Below are 24,586 nucleotides of genomic sequence, written 5' to 3'. Positions count from 1 at the left end.
AGGCGCGCTTATACAATCCGAAGGAACAACGAACATATCAATTTCCAATGATATTTCTGGAAACTCGACAACCACCGTTACGTAACTTGTAGACTCTACTTCCTGGCTGCCTATACCACGCATTATTCTATTGGTAGGTTTTTTGTTGCAGTTTAAATAGCCTACGACGGTGTTTGAAATTAGCGAAATATCAGAGCCACTATCTATCATCGCGTCAATGGGTACTTTATTTACGACTACCGCCATTACATTGTTTTTATAAGGATTTTTTACTTTCTGGCAAAAATTAACATCACTAACCTTTTTACGATTTGTTTCTGCGCGCTGCTTAGCAAAACAATTATCTTTGGTATGCCCCGTCTTTTTACAATAGCTACAGTTAAGTGACGATTTACTAGAAGTATTAGGCGCTGATGAAACGATAGCTGAGTCAGATTTTTGCTTTTTAGGACATGCATCCCTCTTATGGCCCTCTATTCCGCAAAAGTAACATTTTCCGCGCATATCAGGATTTTGATTTAAACGTTTACCTGGGTGAGAACCCTTTATATGGCTAGACAAACGGGCAGAATTGTGGGTAAACTGAAAATCCTTTTTTGGTTTACTATAAACGGACAAAAATTCTACTAATTGATTCGGTTGAAGTTTCGCATTAGAGGCGGCAGCTTTAACTTGGACATCAGAGATACCTCGAATAACAATAGCCGTCTTTAAGTCGTCCGATAGGCCACCAACAATGTTAAGGCGCAACAATGATTTTCGAGCGTATTCGGAGTAGGTATTAAATCTATTAGAGTTTGTACACATCACTTCAAAAAGAACAGAAGCTACATCAATATTTGACGGACATAGGGATCTGAATTCCGATTTAAAATTTGTCCAGGTACGATCGACAGTAACCCAGTCGCTTAACCACGAGCGAGCATCACCCTTAAGGCAGTTACCCACTCGTGATAGGCACTCGCGGTCGTCCCATCGATTCGCTATACGACCGCGATCAACCTCTGTACACCAAGTATCAAAGTTATGTACACTGGGATCAAAGTCAGAAATATAGTAATGGGGCGATCTTACTTCAATCAAAGAGGTCAACGCGCCCACCAGCCTGTTCGTTGCGTGCGTTGCGTCATCGGTTTCAAGCTCCCTAGGTCCTCGGCCTGGCAGAGAGTTCGGTTCTTGAGCTGGAAAAGAATTTTGTTCTACCGCGCCTTTTGCCAAAGAGGAAAAATAGTTCACACTTGGCGTTAAAGCTGGTAGCTCTGGTGTATGACAATCTCGTGGTGGACGTGGCCGCTCAGGTACTGAAGATGTCGATGTGGCAGATAATCTGCTCTCAATCGCACTCAACCTGCCTAGTATCGTATCTAAAGCCAGTATACTAGGGCTGTCATGACGGTTATTAGAACCATCACGACGCCGACGCTTGTTAGATCTACTGCGACGACGAGACCTATCACGTTCGCGGCTCCTATTCCTTTTTGTAGACCGCCTTGTCATTATGCCATCAAATCGATAATTACCAGCAACAAATGAAACTTAATTAGCACAAAGAATCTAAAAATAGACCGTAATTGAAATGTAATCTACCCACAATCACAAAATGTTAAAAGAAATAAAGAACAATCGTTATCACTATTAAAGCAGGCTACGTGATCATCCAACTTCTGATATTAGAAATCTATTTTTAATATTACAAAGAAAAACTTAGAAGTTAAAATTAAAACACGAAATCATTATGCAAAACTGTACTTAATCAACACTTTACAATAAACTTTAATCAAAGTAAGAACAAACAACTGCACAATCTAACTAATAGTTCTAAAGCGTCCACCACGTTCGAAAGTCGCAAAAAAAGTGAAGGGCTTTGCCAGGCGTCGTCAGGGCCCCCTCTCCTCAACGGTCACTCGAAAACAAGTCGCTCGGGATGACGTCATCGGATGGAGGCGTGTCCAGCCCCTAGTCTGCATTTATTTATAACACAAGTATCAATCCCATAATATTAAAACTTATACCTATTCTTAATATACTTTTATTGAACAAACCTGATATTGTTTCAGGAATTGCAGAACAATACGGTAAGTTACTATTATCACGACTTAAAATTAGGAACTGGGATCAAATAATTACAAATTATTACACCCCTTAAGAGGATACCACAGCAGCTAGAGAAATGAAAAAAAAGTACGTGTAATATCTATAGCTGTCTCCCTTACCTCAAGCCTATACCGCAGAACGCGATAGAGACAACTGCAGAAAATCCAGAAAATCAACGATTCGTTGTCCCCTGATTCCTTCTCCAAAACTTAACCGATTTAAGTACTTTTTTCATTAAAGATTAAAAAAAGGCTTGAGCTGTGTTCCTATGTTTTGCTTTTTTTGTATAATCTATCCAAATCTGTTTTCTGGACGTTTGAACACAGTGGAAAATCTGGCCATTTTTTTGGGTTTTTGAACGTTCATATCTTATTTAATAATTAAATTATGAAAAAAAGGAAAACATAGGGACATTGTATTAGTGGCCGTAGATATTCAGGAAAAAAATTATAACTCTACTAGCATTATCCAGGGAGGAAACAGGGGACAGCGTTTGTATGGGAAAAATGGCGGTGTGGAATCCTCTTAAATCAAATTTAACTAGGAAATACTATCACAACATAGTAAATTAATTTTTACAGCGCTATCTAATACACGTAGGTCATAACGAGGCGAGGCAGCAGTATTAGTGTATAGTAAATTATATGCAGTGTTCGCGGGCCCAGTCGGCTGTAATGTGAAGCTACGGAGGCATTACGGCCATGGACTATGGAGAGAGACTTTTAGAACTAAACAGCATTATTATTAAATTTTTTGGGAGTCTTAATAATATATTATCCATGCTCATGGCATCCATGCCAAATTTCAGCAAAATCTATTCAGCAGTTTAGGCGTTAAGAGGTAACAGACAGACACACTTTCGCACTTATAATATTATTAGTAAATTAGTAATATCAGTAATTAGTATATTAGTATGATAATATTATAAATGCGAAATTGAATATTGAAGGAATTAGTAATAAATATTGAATTGACAATAATTTTATTTATATCGTATTTTCAATTACAATATATTATTATACATAAAACAATGATATTAAAAATAACTTGCACGTGATATTTTATAAATATTCATTTTAATTTTAAGTATGATTAATAATAGGCATGTTGATTTCGATACGTTCCCCAATTCCGTCTCAGAAACGAATAAAACGTTAATTCACGAATCCGAGATTGGGAATTTTTGCACCCTACAAGTCCTACAACACAACAGTACCTCGTACCGCCCATATTTTCCTTATTCAGAGCACTTTTTAACGTTTTCAACGTGTTTTCATTTTTAACTAGTAAACCGTATTTCACAGCTGATGCTGAGCTCTGACACCCACGTGTTGCCTGAATCTGCCACTCGCCGCGCCACTAGAGATATCCAAGAGGCCTATTCATTTACCTAACAGTTTCCGTATGTTTACCTTGCGTGGTATTTATACTTATTTGATTTTGACAACCCTATTTTCGGAATATAGAACACACACAAGGTGTGGAATAAAGTCGACCTTCGCGCGGCGCCAAAGAGCTCAATGTCGGGTGCTCGCGTGCGGGTCGTTGTTAATAATACTTATGTAGGCACATAAAACGGCGGCATTTGTGAACATCAAAGCAGTGAGACTTCTGTACTTGTACTATTATCTATTCTGTGGTTTTAGCGAGATTATCAAAATTGAAGATTCATTTTTATTTATGTAGATAGATCAGATAGATCATTTGCCAGATCTGGCAAAAGTTGTTTTATAATATACAGTGTGAAAATATGCTTTAGATCGTCAAAGAAATGAGGAGATATTCTAACGTTGTAACGTCCAGCCGTTTCGGAGGAGTTTGGTAACAAACACTGCGATACGATAATTTTCTACATAAGATTTAGGATTAAGTCTTTAAAATTTTGTAAGTAGAGCACGTCCCAGGGTATGGAAATGATTCATTCACTTTTATTTCTTTACATGTGACCTGGCAATTATATTATTCCTCCTCCATGCTTCATAAGCTTTTTCTTCAACTTGAATCAACGCAGTAAATATCATACTCTGGCTCCGTTTATGACAATATTATGAACAATATAAATAATATCTTTTTAGAAATGGTTAAGATCTTTTATGGCTGTGCATGCATTATAGTGCCATTGTTAGTTTTAACTTCGTCTGATTTCAGTTAAATCTTTAAAATATCTAGCAAAATAGTACATGCTTCATTTATTTTTACTCTTCTTCGGCCAAACCTACGCGTCAGTAACGCGGGACGCGGGATATGAGCGTCTGCAACGCGAAACTGGTGTGCACACCTGCGCGCTGCGCGACAATGATGTGAAACCGTAGATTATTCCCGCTCTGCCGACGCGAACTTCCCGCGTTGCAGACGCTCCCGCTTCGCAGTCGCTTTGGTCGCATAGGTTTGGCCGAAGCTTTAATTGGGACAGCAAATAGTACAAATTAAATAAACCTCACAACAAACTAATATGGAGTCCTTACATTACCTACTCGACATTGACAACTGTGTGATATGTGTATTGTGTATTTTTATGTTTGTATGAATGAAACAATAATATTTTTATGAATTAAAGTACTTTTGATATGGTTATTGGTTACAAGTACAGCTGCTGCTTTAAAAATAAAACGAACATACTACGGTACCAGAAGTTATTTTAATGTGAACGAATTTAGTGCATTATAAAGTAAAATAAGATAAAGGACTCCCACCATAATTGGTGGGTAATGACAGAAGAATGGCGAAGGAATTATGTTGTAATGACAGAGACATGGCCCTTTAATTACACATTTACTTCTGGTCAAGTAAGGACGAATTAAAGGACTTGAATTATAGCGGTAGACGCGTCGACATTCAACTTCTTTGAACTCCAAAAAAATTAAATTAAATAAAGGTTGTACTTATAAATTTACGGATCAAAAAAGCAATAAACAAAATTATATTCGATAGTTTCATCAATACAAAACACAGTTCTTGTAAATAAATTTAATTGAAGTTATTAATAAATTAATTCTTTTTACAATGGAACTACTAAACATGTGAAAATTCGGCTACTATCCTGTCAAATTAAAGTCTTATTTAAAACATGTGGTCACCTCACGCAGTACACATAGAGATGTATTCTATAATTCTAGCTTGAGCGAAAAAGATAAGTCAATAGCCGAAAATCTTGCGACTATACTATGGAAACACCATTGAATTAGACGCTTTGAAAGCACATACATACATAGACAGCCAAAATCACCCTTTGGCTTTACTGTGTTTGGATAAAAAGAACTGGTTGAATGGTTAATTTGAAAATTTATTCTACTGAAATGATGATACGCCTAAAATTATTCATATTAATACAGAGTTTATCGAGTTCGATACAGCAAAGTTTAGTCCTCGGTTTCCCCAGAGGGTCCGTTTAGTAACATAAAACAACAATAGAAGACGTGAGTGAGATGAAGGGGGTAACTAACAGTTTACAACAAGAGCAAAGGAGGACGGGCAGAATGTACCCACTACTAATAACGCTAAGACGTATATCGTTATAAAGCTATTTTTGTGCCTAGTATTTTTTATAATGGGAGCCAGCTTTATATCACTATGGATAAAGAGTTATAGCGAAAAGAAATCAATCAAAAATTGTTTATTCCAGATTTTAAAAAGAGCTAATATTATTTTCTTGTATAACTGACCGCTCCTGGGTTAGGTTAGGTTAGAAGTCTGACACGCCGCTGCTAAGTATGGAACGGAGTTTTCAATTTGTTAGTTACCCACTTCTTTCACTCATGTCACACAGTACCCCGGTACTTTACCCGGGGGATGTTTGGAGGTAGGTGATGTGCAAAATACGCGATACTAAATTATGTCTATAACAATTAATAACGTGCTTATAGCTTTATTGTTGGGACGGTTACATTTTATAGCGGCAGTAGTTACAAGTATGAAAGAGTTCCTTTATAAATAGCTTGTTTAATGATTATTACATTAATATTATGTTCATCATTTTTAAATTATTAATTTGACTTAGATTTTACATCATGCTTAATTATTATAGCATGTATTTTACTTTTTTATTTTCGGCATAATATATTATGCTACAAGAGAGCAAAGATACCAAAGATATAGAAAAAAATATGTTCTTAAGTTTCTGGGATTTGTGTAACATTAATTTGATATTGAGTAGCATTGCTATTTAATATCAGATAAAAAGTAACTATTATCTAGTATTGCTATTATAGCAATACTAGATATTTATTTTTACCTATCGTACTGTTAAAAAGATGTATCCTAAATATAAAATTACATAATAGTAACAACGAGGACTAAATCAATCAGCCACAATTCACAAATAATATCTACCTAAAACAAAAAAAAATTGATCGATCTTTTACGGGACAAAAAAAGCCGACCGAATTATATTCGTCTTTGATTATTGTAGTTCTTAGAACAAAATTATGTTTTCGTCACGAACGCATTTCGTTTTGTTGTGCTGAGTCTTGATAGATTAACGAACAAAGAAGTTATAATTTTATTATTATCTTCATTGGGTTCAAAGATGATAAAAACTTTCCTCGTGTTTTTTTTTTCAATTTTTCTATTCTAAACGATAATATTAATGTTGATGACAATAAAAACGAAATAAAATTGAAAGCAAAATATTCAGCACTTAATTTTGCTCTACAATGCCCGGTTCCTACAGGTGTGGTTCCGATCAACGCGACTTGTTACCTCGACCGACAAAATTTTAATTAAAATGCTACTTTATGAACTAAATTATAAGTTTTATTTTCTACTATGATACCTCCCACACCGGTTTCGGTGGCGGTGGCCGGTTTCATTGAAACCAGGCCAGCTACGCAGGAGTAATTTTATAGTGCCCAAGTGTGTGCGCAGTTCTTCACTCTCATAACCCAGTGGGACGGAAGACCGACACGACCGGTGAGAAATCAGGCGCAGGACCGACTTTTTACATGCCCATCCGACGCATGGATCATCTTACTTGTCAGACAATAAGGTGATCAACCTGCATTGTCCTAACCAAACTTAGAATTTACATGTTTCCAACGCGGGAATCGAACCCACAACCTACGAGCTAAGAGCCGCGCTCTATACCACTAGACCACGGAGGCGTTATTTATTTTCTACTGACATGAGTCTAGCGACCGATGTCGCATCCGCTTTGTAAGTGGTGTAGAGAATTGAAACCTACAGCCCAGTTGATAAAGTGGCATTTCATTTGAATTTTTGTTAGTCGTGGTCGCTTGCGTCAACAATCCGAAAGCCACCTTAAGGTGTACGTTTAGACAAGACTTTATCTTTTCAACAGTCATGTTCATTGGTTTGATTTTTGACAAACTTCTGATAAAAATTCTCAAACACTGGACATAAGTCACCTTTAACTTTATGCTAAAGAAAAATAACCGGCTGAAGCTTTGTCACATGTTATGATTGTCAACAAAGTAATCACATTAATCTAATATCATGTAATTGACATGACATGTCGAGTAGAATGGAATCAAAGTTGATGAAATTATACAGACGGCAGAGAAATCGCAGCTTATTTCTAATTACATTAGATGACATTCAGCCCTATCATACATAAGACTGGCTGTTTCATTTTAACGATCACTCAAGGAATTCTTTAGTATTTAGCCGCTGCTTATGATGAATATACTTATTAATAAAAATGTTAAGTCTAGATTCTCGCTCGGTGGCTATTTTTGTATCTCAAGTGGCTTATAGGTATAAATAGTAATATAATAACCGTTAATTAAGTAACGTGGTTGACTATAATAAGGGTAGTAAAACTATTTTTTAACATAGATCTTGCTTTGTCTAGACTCTAAGGATTTCGAAGGCAAGTAACCTTTGTTTTTATCAGGATTTGCATTTTTTTATTTTTTTCATTATTTAACAATTTGTTGCACATACAGTTTTACATGAAAATATACACAAAAAGAAAGAGACACAACAGGTACTGCTTATCTCTAACAGAGATTTCTTCCAGCAGCCCTACGGAGATAAATTTGATGTGAAATATCAAAAAGGGTGTGCATAGATAAAAAATATGTAAGTATATTGTAAGTATATCTAAAAATAAAATATAGATTCAACTAAATATACACTTACAATTAAGATAAAATAATGCATTTTAAAACGATTTTGATCGAATGCCTTCTAGAATGTCATACTATGCTTGAGAACATATTTTTTGCTAAAGAAGTAAATGATCTAATTCGCTTTCAATTTTGAAAATTGAGATTAATTCAAAATTTCATTAGAAAATTAACTTATCCGGCCTCAAACTCTTAAACACATTCCATTTTCAGTGAAGTTTAAATTGAAGTATGAAACGTGAATACCCGAGGATTTAAAGTGAACGATTTAAGTCCATTTAAGGGTAGTGGAGCGAAATCTCCTTACAATTAATTCAAAACGTCCGAGCCGCAGACAATGTTCATAATCTGATTAGCGGAACAAGAATAAAACTCGGAAGATCTAGAAACAGAGGCTCCGCGAGACGTTAATCTGTTCTTTATTTCGTTCTTTATCATCAGTTTGTATTTTTGAAACGGGATTTTTAAATGTTTGAGCGCTGGTCTTTTGCAAGTTTTTGCTATGTCTGTAACTTTTCAGCTATTGTATCAATTGATAAAATATAGTTTTTTATTATTTTCATTTTCTTATTTTATGATTTTTATCGTAGAGTACGGTACTTTAAACGAAACCGTTATTAGTTGATTTTATGATGAGCCATGGAAAAAACAAAAGTGACCAAAGCGATACGTTATTCGTCAATTATCCGTCTGTCCATGTTTTCCTTTAATTAATTATATGTCTACCAGGATCTGATAGCAAATTTTTATGGCAGATTAGATAAATTTTAATATTTGCATGTTTCACACACATAATAAACCGGTATAAGGAAAAAAAGGATCAAAGTGTTTTATTCCAATCACCCCGGTATTGCTAGAGTTAATTTATTTTCTCACTTTTTGCCATCAGATTCTGGTAGACCTATAAGTACTTGTGCTTATTGAATGTCACATTAAATCCTCCTATCAGAGAGGTAAATTTTAACGGTATCACATGAGCACTCGGAAAAAGTACATAAATATATTTGTCAAATTGTTCCCTTTATGAGATTTGTAACTTAATACCAAAGTCGGTGGCACATTTTCGAATCGTTTTGTTTGATACCGCAATCCCGCCTGTCGCGATGACAGAGTACTTTCATCTTTATATTTATTTCTCACATTTGTTTCGTACAAACAGATTTCATCTCTCAAATTAATATGATTGTTGACTTCTTTGACACATTGCGAATTTCTTGCTGGATTTGTGAATCATCAATGTGGATCTTAATTTAACTGAAAGTTTATGTGCAAAGTAGTGATTGCTTATTTATCTACTTATCTATCTTCTATCTATATATATAAAACTCAAAGGTGACTGACTGTCATGGTGATCTATCAACACACAGCCCAAACCATTGGACGGATCAGGCTGAAATTTTGCATGCAGGTAGATGTTATGACGTAGGCATCCGCTAAGTGAGGATTTTGATAAATTCCAACCCCAAGGGGTTAAAATAAGTGGTGAAACTTTGTATATAATAATACTTCTGAACGCGAGCGAAGCCGCAGGCAAAAGCTCGTTTATTATATATAATCATAAACATCTTTCCTAGGCTGTTAACAGATTTTAATAAAATTTATTTAACAAATTGCCTTGCTGGATTTCTACATCATCCATGTAGTTCAATAATACTTTGAGTAAATACCAGATTATTTTAGGCAGGAATGCAAATCTAACGAAAATCTTGGAAGGTTTTCAAACCTGTGATCTTGTGTTATATCATAATGACGTCATTTTTCCCTAAATTGGCTAAAGGAAAAAGCTCCGAAAATTCGCTTTTGTGAACACTACAATGAATCAGGCCAACTTCCTATTTACCCGGGAAGGGTCACTCTGTTTACTTTGAAACAACTGCATACACCATAGGGTTCAATCGCGGGGAATCCCCTAGATTTATCGAGCTCCTTTGTTTTGCAAAACAAAAGAAATCTACAAATTTTCTTTGTCTAAAATTGCGAGAGGAATCCGCATCTATCTTGTTATGAATTACTTTGATGTTAAAGAAAGTTTTTGCGAAGATGTTAGACGACTGTCGAGGCTACTCTGTCCCTAACGAAGTGATTCACCGAAATATTTCGTATTGTATTATTATTCGCTACATAATATTATTGTAATAGAAAAATCTATTATAATATCTATGCTATGGTCCAAGCCACGTGACGAGAAGACTTTAATAAAATAATATTTACTGACAGATTTTTTTATAATATTCTAGATTGTATAATGTATTTTGTATCATTTCTCTAGAAAGAGACAAAGCGGTGGCAATAGCTTTTTAACACGTCTTGTTTAAAATAATTGTTTAAAGACATTTTAGTTGGTTACAAGTAAATTTATTTTAATGAATCAAGGACCCGAAACAGATAAGCAATACAATGGTAAAGAAATAAAACATGAAAATGTTATTGTTGTAAATAAAATAAAAGAACGGTCCAAATGGCTCTGAAAAACTGCAAGTACGCGCGTTGAAATGTAAAATAAATGCTCCGATTCAGTGATTGAAGGCAGTTTTGGCCGCGACTGTTACCTAACACTCGCATATCGAATTTAATCGTCCAAAGCGCCAGTGCGAATAATGGCTTCGACAAATTTTCCGTTCCGTTGGCCATTTTCCTATGACTGCACCGACACAATCGATGTTATTGCCGACGAAATTGTATGCTATTAAGTGACATTCTAAATATAGGGACCATAGTGTCGGGTCTAGCTCTGAACCTTGAGTTAATTTGAATTCGAATCTTAAGCTGTTATTTTAAGGTTGAAATTTAGACGACGACGATTTTAAGCGCTGAAGTTACACATCTGTCTTCGAGGATTGATTTGTAATGATAATAGCCTGCGGTCTGAAGACCGCGGAAAGAAATTATGAGTATTGATAACTGTAAACGCAATGTGTTCTCTTTATGTTCCGAGTGTAACAAGATAATCATGGCGTATTGTTACAGTTGTAAAAGTTGCAACAATGTAACAATGTGACTATAATACCTGCTATTTTTTTTATAAAATAAGGGGGCAAACGAGCAAACGGGTCACCTGATGGTAAGCAACTACCGTTGCCCATGGACACTCGCAACATCAGAAGAGCTGCGGGTGCATTGCCAGCCTTTTAAGAGAGAATACGCTCTCTTCTTGAAGGTTTGCAGGTCGTATAGGTCCGGAAATACTGCTGGTGACAGTTCGTTCCAGAGTTTTACAGTGCTCGGCAGAAAGTTACGCGAGAAACGCACGGTGGAAGACTGCCACTTATCAAGGTGATGAGGATGGTATGTTTTTCGCGTGGGACGTGGGTATGATTCCGAACAATTCCTGTTATTTGTTTCCCGTTACTATTTTTGGTGCTATTAAGTATCCTGTAAATTAGTCAGTTTCTTCAAGGTTGATGATAATTTCAAGACGTGTAGTTAAGTAAAGCCTGTCAATATTAGTTTATAAGACAGGGCACAATTTGTTGAACTCAATAGAAAACTAAACAATGTTGCTCTCCAGTAAAGAAGATAAGTGAAATCGAAGCAGCAGGACTTCAGCAGGGTTAAGAATACATTTTCTTGCTATTTCGATCGGTGAGTTTGATAAAAATAGAGTAGTGTAATAAATACTTCCTCTTCTACACAGTGCCGATAGTCCAGTCTCCCTTTGTTTTACATATTTTAATCGTTATCGATACGGGCCTTGACGCGAGTTTATCAGCTTTTACCCATCCAAAAAAATTACAGTGCCATTAAAGAATTTGTCTCTTCTAAATACAACAATTATCTTGCATGGGCTGGGTTCCAGCTGTTCAAAATTATGTAAAGAGGCGAGACCAAAAATACATCAAAACGAAAACCCTAAAGGGTACGCACTGAAACGACCGCGAGTTGTCATCAGCCATAGCAAAGTGCCCCATATCTATAACAGAAATTGCCACGGGGTAACTAGTCAAGCGTTACAAGGGGACAAAATTGTCAAACGCAAAAAATTAAGGAAAAAATTGGACATTCAGAACAGCAATGCTATTATGCAAATTCAAAGCAATCGCATTTTGTGGTATCGTAGAACTAATGTGATCAACTGTTCATTTTTGTTATCAATCATCATTATTCATTACTAAATATATTGACTCCAACTTAGAGTGACTAAACAGAGTAGGACAGTATAATAATGTAGGGTTACAAGGTGCTAGTTCTAATTTTAGCTACGCGCCAAAGTGTCAATTGATATTAAAAAATAAAATATCTATGTTTTTTTTAATATTCATAAACTAACTTGTTATTGGTAAAAAAATCCTTCTACCATTTGATAAGTTACTTGCATCAGAATAAAATGATGCAAACATCTTTTCCGCTATATGAAATAGAAATATAAAAGGCGAAAGCCTCTTTGCCAGCAATGTATCACTGAATCAAGCGAGGCGACTGCTGCGCACAATCGCTTTAAACATTGCAAAACTAAATCACATTTTCAATTTCTGTGCCAATTGTAAAATCTATTGAAACTTTATCGATTTGGTACTCAATATTCTATTTATACTAATATTGAAGCTCCCTAGCTCAATTAGGCAGTCTTAAATTATATTTAAGTCCCGTCTCTCGAGGCCTTAGAAGTGAAGCCTAGAACCTATTTTTGTGATATATTTTATTACTAAGCATCATTCTCTTTGCCCTTTTGCTAAACAAATGATTACTTTTCATATAATAATAATAATATATTACGCAGGGTAATTGGTTACAGAACTTGATCATTCCTCATCATAACTTCTAAGTAATCTCAGAATCCAAATAGGCAACTAGGTTAAACACTATCATAAAAGTTATGGAATTCCCTAATCAGGGTTACTTTATGTCTATATTCTCTCATGCACACATCCTTTAATTAAAAGCAAACGTTACAAACGTGGTTCCAATCAGACACATCGAGTTTTACGACTGTCTGTCTGTTCATACGTTCAAAAACACCCGCGCTCTGATTGATAACACGTGTAGCAATATGCAGAGAAACTTTTATTTCAGTATTGAATGTCACAGTTCTTATTTTACTACAACTATTCGTCCAATAGTAAAAGTTTATGTTTCATTCGTTTGGAGATTATTTTTATTTAGATTTTATTTATCGAAAAAATTTTACTTTGTAGTAACTACGTATTTCTGTTATTATTGTAAGGAATAGATCATGTTGAACCTAAAAATTCGTAAATAGTAGTTTTTTGATTTTAATTATTAATTTTTACTGCGTTATAAGAAAATATTTAACAAATTGACATTCGCTTGTATAAAAACAGAAAACATGTCGTTCCTTTGATCGTAGAACAAACATTTTAAAATCTCAAATGCCAGGTGAAATACTCGACACAAGGCCTTAGAAAGACTTAGCTAAATATTTACAGGAGCCCCGAGTGGCTTAAAACAAATTCTCCAATAATCTTGGCTCGACTTTCTGGTAGCTATTGTTTACTTTGAATTTTGCTACCTCCTTCCCGTTTCGGAGATCCGCTGTTGACTTAAAAACACTGTAACATCATACATGTTAAATCTATTATTGTTTTCTGTTTTGCTGCTGATGTTTAGTCCATACTTACGAGTATCCATACTATTATTATAAATGCGAATGTCTGTCTATCTGGCTCTTACCTTTTCAATCTTAAACCGCTGAACCGATTTTACTGACATCTGGTATACTTTGAGTCCTGGGAAAGGACATATTAGGATATGCGATAAACGAATTTTGGCGCACTGTAATTGCGGGTGTCATCTAGTAATGAAAAAAGTTATCCGTTGTCGTTGCTAACTTGAGGAATAAAATTAATGTTTTTTCTTATTATATTTTTGTCTGTACTCGCATGAATATATTTCCATTTTAAGATATTCAAATGAGTGTGTTAAAAATTTGAGATAAGTTGTTTTTACAAAACAACCTTTTCATTTACTGTTGCTATAAGGCATTTTAAAAAGAAATCAAAGTTTTTAACAAATTGATCTACTTTTTAACACAAAAATACAGAACCCGTGTTCTTCTTAACCATTCGTCCTTGACGTGACATATTTTTTGTGAAGCACTCCGTTTGTGTTTGATTTTGCAAAACACAAAACGTTTGCTAACATTTAACTTGTATATCAAGTTACGGCGTTTCTTTGTCTGTAAAAGTATTTTCGTTGAAGAAAATGGCGAACAAGATACGGCAGCCATTATTAAATATTAGCTACGTTGACATAAGGTCTGTTACTTTAGTTCACTTTGTGATTTTGGACGTATTTGTTTGTTCTAGTCGAAATGTTACCTTTTATTCACTCCTTGTGAATATCTTTAGTTAAAGGAATAATTCTGTTTTTTTTTAATGAACAAAATGATAAACGTATAAAATTGTCATACAAATTATTATGTGCAACACAATATACTAAACCAGAAACTGCACCCTTAGTTTTTTACAGAACTGACGATTTTGACAGTGTCTGTAGTTGAGTGTTTACATCGTCGCCCAAGTGTCATTAGTCGTCGATGTGCGCCCGCGCATCTGGCGAAGTTGTATGAAAATAAATATTTGAACAGGCAGAAATGATTCTTCGATGCATTTGAGACCTTACCCCAATAGCAAAAAGCATAAAATCGGTAAATAATAAGAATTTTTACTATGAACTACGTGACGCTCGGGGCTCGAACGTCACGACTTTCCCCATACAAAAGTGAAAAAAAAATTTGGTCTTTCATCGCTGCTACTTTCACAGTGAACTCTCTACAAGGAACACTTACACACCCTATAGTATTATCACTTATTTTTGTTACACCCTGTATATTCAACATTATTCAAAGTAAGTATCAAAATTTAGAAACTACTAAATAAAAATACAAATGACTAACCTTCTTAACCATTAGTAGAAAATCTTACCTATACCTAAAAAGACCTACCATTTGGCTACTGAAATTGATAAATGCAGAGCATAAAATTATAGATGACACACAAAGTAAGACGAAGACGACGAAGCGAGAACTATCAAACATAATAATTCACGCCCGCGACAAATGAGGTCATATGTTTCTCCTTTACGTTTTTTCTTTGACTTCCCGCGGGATCATGTGTCTTCTATTTCCGTTGCGTATCGAACGATTTGCTTCTTCAAATTTAGAATGTTCGCTGTTTAGTATACCTCTGGGGGTCATTACAGCTTTAAGTGAAACAGATGAGTTTTTCACATCTGGGTCTTAGAAAAAATGCAAATTTCGTTTCGTTTTTGCTCAAATAGTTAGCAGGTGTTTTGTAACATTGAAATATCCTCTTAAAATATTTGAATGAACATCAATCATTGTAACACCATTGGCTTTAACCAAACTTTTGATACAATGATTACTTAGTAGAGGTAATTTTGACACTGCTAAAAAGGGTTTATCATAATTTAGCTATTTACATTTGATGTTACCTTATTAATAACGTTACATTAATAATAACATGATTAAACTTGCTATACAGTGTAGCAAATTCAGGAAATCGTCTAGATGTTAAGACTGTAAATGCTCATTCTAAAAGTTTATTAATTTGTTTACTTCATGTCCTTTGTAGTCTGGCCCGAATCAAAGCAAATTGGATACTGGCCTCAAAACCACATTAGAAACAAGTGCTGGCTCGTTTGTTCTTAACAATCAAACTTCACCTTGGCTTTTACGAGGTTTTGTTCTGTAATAAACGCGTCGGCAACAAGTGTTCCGATGTTTGTGGTTTACGCACATTACAAACCAAGTGTTGCTATTTGGTAATTGGTTATGATTTATAGTTTTATTTTTATCATACAACGCTCATATTTCATCATTGCAAATCTTACTAACCTAATAACTAGTCGCTTGAGGACTAATTTGTTTCATTCGCTATGAATTAATTGAATTATCATCAACAGAATAACTATCTCAATAGCATTATTTATCGCACGTATGTCTTAGGTGTAAGTAGGTAAATAGGACGTTCTGCTCATTGTTGCATTAAAAATATTGCATTTTTGTGTGTTCGATAGCACCTCCATCGTGGGTATGGCAGACACAATAGATTTTCAATTGTTATCCGGCAGCCGGCTGCCGGGTTGGGGATTGATGGGTTAATCAAAGCAGCAACTACTTTTCGTTATACCCACCTTCTTTAATTCCGTTAGCATTTACGTCTCTATGCTTTCTCCTCTCTCATGCAATAAACTAACAAAGCTCTTTACAGTTTCCAATATCTTAATTCTTGACTTCCTCCCATGCACTTGGGCGTTTCTCGTGCGAGTCTCCCGTAATCACAACAATGAGAAACAGGATTTTATGATACATGGAAATACTCTCAACGGGTAATAACTACATCACTATGTGCAATGGGTGGGGACCGTAAACTTCTACAAAGAGACGTAAATGTGTTCGCACATAAATAAAGCAAATGTGTCAATATGACTCACGATGTAGGTACTTCAAGTTAGGACGCGCATATTTTAAGAGCTGTTACTGGAGGTAATCACCGTATCTACTTTTTACTATTTAGCTTGTCTTGCTTGAAATGACTCGCCTCAACACTAATTTATTAGTTGATATAAACGGGAAAATTTTGTACTCTAAATACATGAGAGAGGAGAAGAAATCTTTGGTCGCGCCAGAAAGACCCAAAACTAGAACAATGCGAATTCCCCTTCCATTACAATTTACAGCCCAGAATATATTTTAGAGTTAAGTCTTAAAATTTAAATTTGTATGTCTGTGATAATAAATATTAGTATCAACTGTTGTGACGTCATATTTCGGAGCAGTATATCCGCACAATTGAATTTAATAAATAGGGGCTGTCATACAAATAGTAACGATTTATAGAATATTGATGTCTGTCCATCTGTTAAGGTAATTACAGGGGATTATTACAATATTATACCTACCTACCTAGATAAGTTGAATTTAGATTAATGTCCGATATTAATGTACAATTTAACTAATATTCTAATTTCTTATTTTTAATGAATATTTTGTTTAATTAAATGCAAGCCATCATTGCTTAAACTTTTTGAATTAGTATTTTACTTAAAGTAGGCGTTCTTCGCCTACTTTAAGTAAAATACTAATTCAAAAAGTTTAAGCAATGATGGCTTGCATTTAAGTAAACAAAATATTCATCGCGAAAAACGCTTAGGCCAAAAAAAATCTAAGCAAACAAAATAGTAAAATATAAAATAAGAATAATATAACAATACTAATAAAATTAAAGTTAAAGTCTAGTCTACGTAAATAAAATATATTTTGTAGTTCTGTTACACTCGCAGCAGAATGTTAATAACGCTGCAATTTTGTTTAATTTGGAAAAAAACTTTATTAAACTTTCCTTCGCAATACCTTCTTTGTAATGGATACAAGCCATTCTTATAGTGAAATATAAAAGGCTGTAAAACAAGAAAGTATAGTTTTATGAGTGTTCTCTGGCATCGAGGCGGGAATAAATAAAGAGAAAAATAGGAACCGGGAGTATGAATCGTTTAGAGTCACTGAAGCCTGAGAAATGATGAATATTACAAGTTACTCAACGCCAAATGGCACACAGTAACTATTTGGCTACAATTTACAAAATTCAAATCTAAAATGAGAAGATAGGTAATATTTTGAAATAAAATCTTATAACAACATTGTTGAAATCAAGTAGGTACCTGCTGAAATAAACCTAAGAATAATATTTCTACCTCGTTCGCAAAAAATATAAAGATAACCTCTTGGAAATCGGTTAAATTAATTTAAAAAATCAGACACGATTATGCTTCTTTCATAATATTTAGTTGTAAGTATGTCTAAAACCGCTACACGGACTTGTAGGAATTTTTGTATGGTGATACTTCGTCCGGGGAAAAGGCTTATAGGTTTTATTAAGAGAAAATATACATATTGTCTCTCGTGAATTGTGATTAAAAAAAAAAAAACGCTAAGTAAATAAAAGGCTACAATCAGTCTATGCGGTGTAGGACACACCTTTAGAGAACCGCAATTCGCAAACCACAGTGGCAGGACAACTTCTACCACTAACTACACTTTTGCACACTTTGATCACTTTATTAGTCACAACTTGTTAACAAGTGTTAATTCTGTAAAACTAAATCTTGTAAATCTGCCAGCTGACAGACGAAGTTGTTTACAAACTGTTTCCTAACGACTAATGATTCATTTTGTCAGATTTCGCCCTAAGCCCTTTATTTATTTTTGATCTCGCGGCAATACATCAATCCGATTTGATAAATAGTTATTTTAATAACATAGCTTCCTACTTTTGGAGATTAACAAGATGGTCATAAAATATTTCTTCCAAACTTTGGCTTTTAATTAGCATCTGGATAGATTTAATTTTTGTAGGAAAATAAATCACGGGTAAAGATAGGTAAAGCAAGATATAAAAGGTAATTGTAGATGAAATAAATACTTTAGGTTTATATTCATAATCACGTATTTAATTTAAATTATTTTATAACTGATTAAATTTTGTGAGTGTATACAGGAATATTTACAACTAGACAGGTAAAAACACAACAACATTCAACACAATATAATACTATGGGAATCAACTAAACTACTGCTAATAATTTTCTTTCTCAAATCCCAAAACCCAACTTCTAACCCAAAATAAACACTAACAAAATAATACATTGTCATAAAAACACTTTAAACGTCTCCTTTGCAAGCAGCGTTGGTGAACTTTTCCCAAACGAACCTGCTCTTGTCAATAATTTTATTAGCTTGGAATAAGTTTTCAATTGCTGTTTTTGCTTCGGCGTTCAGCGTCTTCGTAGTACTTAAGATCCAAGCCATATCTGCAAAATAAAGTGAGTAAGAAATTAAAAAAAATATATTTTTTAATGGGAAAGCTTCACGCAATATTCCCGGCGGATTAAGGATATTAACCGAGGTTTACGTTTTTTACAGGTATATTCCTAAGTTAAGAAATTAATAAAATCAAAAGTTTGTATGTACATGTATGTTTGCTACAGCTCCTTAAATAGTGTGAAACTTAAAACCAATGAACGAATTATGAAAAAATACACATGCAAGGTTCTTACCAGTTTTCTTCTTGGTTTTTTCATCGATCATACAGAAGTAAAGAACTGCATAGCTGTTGTAGTCTACCGCCATTATGATTGTTGGGATCGTGTTATCGGATTCACCTGAAAATTGAAAAAATAAATTAAATACCAATTTTGATAAATAAACTGTGGCCGGAACTATTTGACTTGGTCGTATATATCTTAAGTGTATATTTTTCTTTTTTTTATAAAAATTACAAACACATAATATATTTTCTTAAATTGAATTCAAACTTGATTAAAACTAAGCACAAGCAAAAAAGATGAGGCATTACGTCTCGCGACTACCTATATATTATAATATTTATATTTTTATAACAAGCATTTTTTCACCAGTAGCACTACATTAGAAATTCTTTTGCTTACCGTTGAAAACCCTGGAATGGTAATACATGACACCGTCTTTGTTAGCCCTTAAGTCGACGGAACCACCGAAATTTCTGATATCATTGTTAGCGGTACTTCGCACATTAAAAAGCACGACTCCATTCTCTTCTTTAAACGTCATAATTGTGCAATCTTCAGATCCCTCGAAATCATCATTGTATCTCGCTATTTCATACCAATTCTTTCCTTCAAACTGTAAATTTAAAGTTAGACAATTATTTTTTAGTTCGCAACAAAGCTTGGTTGACTACTGAACCCTAAAACGGAACCTTAACAAGCAGATTTTTTGTATATTGATAGGTTAATAGTTATATAATTTAAGAGTAACATTGTCCTACAAATAGAACAATCCATATTTTAGGATCATCAAGTCAAAGTATGAAATCCTTTCTATTTCTGTTAGCTACCACTTTCAAGATTTTTCGCAGATAAAAATGTTGTTCGTCTTATGACTTATCAAAATGAAGCTACTCACAAAAAATTAGCTAGTAATCAAAAACAAATAATTGTTCTAGGGCTCCCGTACTATTAAGTCCTGTACAGTGTAAAAAAAGTTAAAATCAAATAACTTACAGCAGACATGTTGAAATTCTGAACAGGCTTGACATCGGGACATTGTGAAAGAACTAGTGGTAGAGCACCGAAAATTACACACAAATACTTAAACATCTTTAGTGACTTAAAATTTTAGAAGATGGTGGTTATTTTCTTCAATTCGCGTTTTTTTTTGTTTGTAAGCTATGACGATTTCAATTGTACTGCTGTACCTCAAGTTGGAAACGATATTTATATTACAGTTCCAGGAACAAGGCTTATGTGCAATCAATTAATTATTTTCTTGAATTAAAAATGAAACGTTATAATAATTATGAATAACATTTTCTTTTTAACTTTATTGCTTATTTATGCCTTGTTAATTATTACGTTAGGTAACTTAATTAACTAACAATATATTACGATCAAATATATCTCGTTAAGTTTTTACCGACTTCAAAAAGGAGGAGGTTATACGTTCGGCTGTAAGTATGTATCTTTTTTTTTTTGTCTTTTTAATTAATATGTGAGTACTTACTTCAAAAATAAAGCGATGAAAACGATACCGTATAAGATTTATAGCACATATAACATAATTATTATTAACCATTTTATGTTACATGTGTTGTATACATAAATGAAAGTATGTTTGTAGGAAATTGATTATAATAAAATCAGCTATCAATCGTAAATGTATGTTGCAAAATTAAAAAATTTTCTTCTCACCATTTGTATATTTTTTGGTTGTTCTTATTAAATAAGAAACTTTATTTTTTTGGACTTAAATTCCGTAACTAAACGTCTTTAGTGCTAGCAACATTCGTGAAATTTTCCCAAAAGAACTTTGTATTGTCAATAATTTTACTAGACTGGAGTATGTTTTCAATGGCTGCTTATTTGCATCTGGGCTCAAAGATTTGTAAGTGCTTAAAATCCAGGCCATATCTTAAAATAAATCATAAATTCTTATAATATTATTACTAGTCTAGTCTTATATAAATGACAAAGAAGAACGATAATAGTGTCTGTGGTGGATTTAGAATAATCGGTCAAGTGGGAGTCGGACTCGCGCACGAAGTGTTCCGTACCGTTATAGAGCAAAAATCGGCCAAAATTGTGTTTTTGTATGGGAGCCCCCCTTAATTTTTTATTTTATTTAAATATTATTAATAATTATTAAATAACACATATAATTATGGCCTTTGTGAAAATTTCAAGTGCCTTCTTGTTGTCGTCATTGATACCGAGCAAAAAATGATTGAAAAATCATGTTTGTTGTTGCCCCCCTTAAATATTTAATTTATTTTGTTTTTAGTATTTGTTATATGGCGGCAACAGAAATACATAATCTGTGAAAATTTCAACTCTCTAGCTATTACCGTTCTTGAGTTACAGCCTGGAGACAGACGGACAGACGGACAGACATCGAAGTCTCAGTAATAGGGTCCCGTTTTTACCCTTTCGGTACGGAACCCTAGAAATGTATTCCTTAATTAAGGATTATAAACAAACTATGACGTTTTACGTTTTGAGCTGTTTATAATAAAATATGAATAAATTATTTAAATTGCATTACGTTGATTAAATTGTTTAGTAAATATATTATTCTTTACTTCATTATTGTGTCCTTATCATTATTATTAACTTTAGATGGCAGTTAGTTGTGGGGAAAAGGAGTCGTTTGTGAATCAAACCACTAATACAGACCTACTCGTAAGGGTAAAGCCATTAGAAAGCTTGGTAATTTATTTTGTGGCAATTATATTTTGATTAATTTTAAAGTATCCCTTTCTATGGCGATGTTGTTTTGAACATGAAATGGGCGCAATATATACGTGGGAGAGCCATGCTTCAGCGAAACAGCGCATGCGCTGTGTTTCGCCGACTGCCGAGTGAGTTTACCGGAGGCACAATCACCTACCCTATTCCCTTCCCTACCCTCCCCTATTCCCTTCCCTTCCCTACCCTCCCCTATTCTCTTCTCTTCCTTATCCTCCCCTATTACCCTAATCCCTCTTAAAAGGCCGGCAAAGCACTTGCAGCTCTTCTGATGCTGCGAGTGTCCATGAGCGACGGAAGTTGCTTTCCATCAGGTGACCCGTTTGCTTCTTTGCACCCTTATTTCATTAAAAAAAACCCAATTACTATAATTATAACGTTACATAATTCCAAATAAATGTAAGTAGTAAAATTTTTATTTAAAATCATTTTCGATAACGTTGCGAATTGCGATTAACTATCGAAAACTAGAGCTCACTTCACTGATCGATTAAGATTCCAGACTCATATTTGTTGTATAAACTTGAAAAGGTCTAAAATAAGAATTAGGTCGTCTAAGTTTAACCGTCAAGACAAAATATTCGTTATCTGATAATATAGCCCGTGCAATCCACGAAGACGCGCCCCACCAATTTTTGGGTGAGCATCTTTCCTTTTGACCGTGACGCTTTCTTGGTTTCTTGGTCTACTTATTGTAGTGTGCGCGTGCACTCATAGGTAATTAGTGTGTACCGATAACACTCAAACATTGGCGAAAGCTTACACATATATACTATAGACGATTAGGCGGAATAGTGGGGCGCGTCTTCGTGGATTGCAAGGACTATACAGCTATAAAAGAAATCGCAGGATTACCTAAACCAAAATATCCCAGGAACGAAAACAGATCCGACCATAAAAGGCCGTCGAATTAACGAAATATTTCGGTGGCGGTTCAAGATATAATTATAGAAAACACAAAGCGAAGTCACGAATAAAACTTACATGCCGCATGCCAACTGAGATCAGCCAAGTGTGAGTTGCTTTTATGTGTCTGTGATATAGCCGTTTCCCGTGATTTCCCTGGTATCTATTTGTTGTAATAAGAACTCTTTAGTTCGTATTAGTAATCTAAAATATTACTGTTTGAAGTATGATGTCAAATATAGAATAATGTCTTCGTAAAATAAATTTTTCTTAACTCGAGTCTCGACACGATATTTTTCCTTGAATTCAACACTATTCTTATGACTCGAAAGTTGCTTCGATCTGCCTCACATTGTCCGACAACGAATACAGTCTGTGAAGAAAGAGTAGACGCAGTACAAAATTTTCTAAACGTATTCACGCTCAAAAGGTGTTTTTTTTCTCTTTTTTAATTCCACAGATTATCATCTTGCACATTTTTGTTTCGATTAAATAAGGTTCTCATATTTTTTATGTGATTTGAAAATTGTGTTCAGCGTCTACTCTTTATATTATTCCTAAAGTCCATAATATTATAACGAATTGAGACACAAAACTTCCTAGTAAATAAAGATCTTCGAAATTTTAGACTCCATAGAGCCTATTCTCTTCTATATCTTTATAATTTTATTAAACTGAAATAACAACATAATATATCCATTATCTGCGGATTCTTTCTCGTCGGTTATGTAGAATGTAGATTTAATTCCATTATCTTTATTGCGCATGTGCGTTTATAAGATGTTTTATTGTATGGAAATTAGGTCGTAAAAGTTTTATTTCGGTTTGGGAATATGATAATATGATATTATTATTATTGATGACTGTTTTAGCGATAATAATATATTTTTAAAGAGTACTAGAAATGTAGGATTTTGTGTTTCGGGAATATTCCAAATTACCAAAATAATAGTTTGGTATATTTTTATTTCCTTTATTTATTTATTTCATCTAAAAAGGGGGCAGACGAGCAAACAGATTATCTGATGGAAAGCAACTTCCGTCGCCCAATGATGGGCACTCGCAACATCAGAAAAACTGCAGGTGCTTTGCCGGCCTTTTAAGAGGGAATCGTGTACTAGGGTAGGGGAGGGTAGGGAAGGGAATAAAGGAGTGTAGGGAAGGGAATAGAGGAGGGTAGGGAACGGAATAGGGTAGGGGATTTGGTCTCCGGTAATCTCACTCACTCGCACTGGGCGAAACACAGCGCAAGCGCTGTTTCACGCCGGTTTTCTGTGAGCCCGTGGTATTTCTCTGGTCGAGCCGGCCCATTCGCTCCGAAGCATGGCTCTCCCACGTAATTCATTTTAAATTATACCATTATCTGTGTTTCAACTTAGAATTAACCTTAAACCTGAAAAAAATAATATTTCCATAGAAATCTAGTGATTGAATACAGTTTCCACAAAGAAGGAGGGTATTATTGGGTAGTTTACAAAATCACTTTCAATGTTATTCTGTATGACCTCGTATGACTCTCATATCACTGTATGACGTCGTTTCGTGAGATTTATAGTTGTCAGCATTTGTCGCATAGCTTCTAATGAAGATATCTTCGTTGGTATTACTCGTAACGCCACCAAATACTTATAAATTACACTAAACAAAATAAAACTATTTTGTTTAGGAATAGCAGACATTTTTTTGTTTTAAAATCTCTATCTATCTTATAAATCTCAATCTAAATAGACATTTAAAAATGC

At 34.3% G+C, this 24,586-nt stretch overlaps 1 protein-coding gene across 1 annotated transcript; it reads right to left on the bottom strand.

The window, feature by feature from the left end:
- Window positions 1-18,819: 18,819 nt before the first annotated feature.
- On the bottom strand, window positions 18,820-20,207 carry LOC121733919 (bilin-binding protein-like). The gene is made up of 4 exons (XM_042124321.1): window positions 20,199-20,207; window positions 19,605-19,818; window positions 19,215-19,319; window positions 18,820-18,968 (listed from the first exon to the last, which is right to left on the bottom strand). The coding sequence occupies exons 1-4, from the start codon at window positions 20,205-20,207 to the stop codon at window positions 18,820-18,822; spliced, it is 477 nt and encodes a 158-aa protein (XP_041980255.1).
- Window positions 20,208-24,586: the final 4,379 nt, after the last annotated feature.

This window comes from Aricia agestis, chromosome 14 (assembly GCF_905147365.1).
Source record: "Aricia agestis chromosome 14, ilAriAges1.1, whole genome shotgun sequence".
In the NCBI taxonomy this organism is placed as follows: Eukaryota; Metazoa; Arthropoda; class Insecta; order Lepidoptera; family Lycaenidae; genus Aricia; species Aricia agestis.
Note: the sequence above shows the minus strand (reverse complement) of the source record. Positions and strands in the feature narration are given on the sequence as shown.

What these genes read in the sequence shown, in the direction of transcription:
- LOC121733919 (XM_042124321.1), bottom strand. An exon ending in CCATTCCAGGGTTTTCAACG is followed by an intron (nt 19,320 to 19,604) that starts GTAAGCAAAAGA and finishes TTCAATTTTCAG; the next exon opens with GTGAATCCGATAACACGATC. An exon ending in AAAAACCAAGAAGAAAACTG is followed by an intron (nt 18,969 to 19,214) that starts GTAAGAACCTTG and finishes TTTATTTTGCAG; the next exon opens with ATATGGCTTGGATCTTAAGT.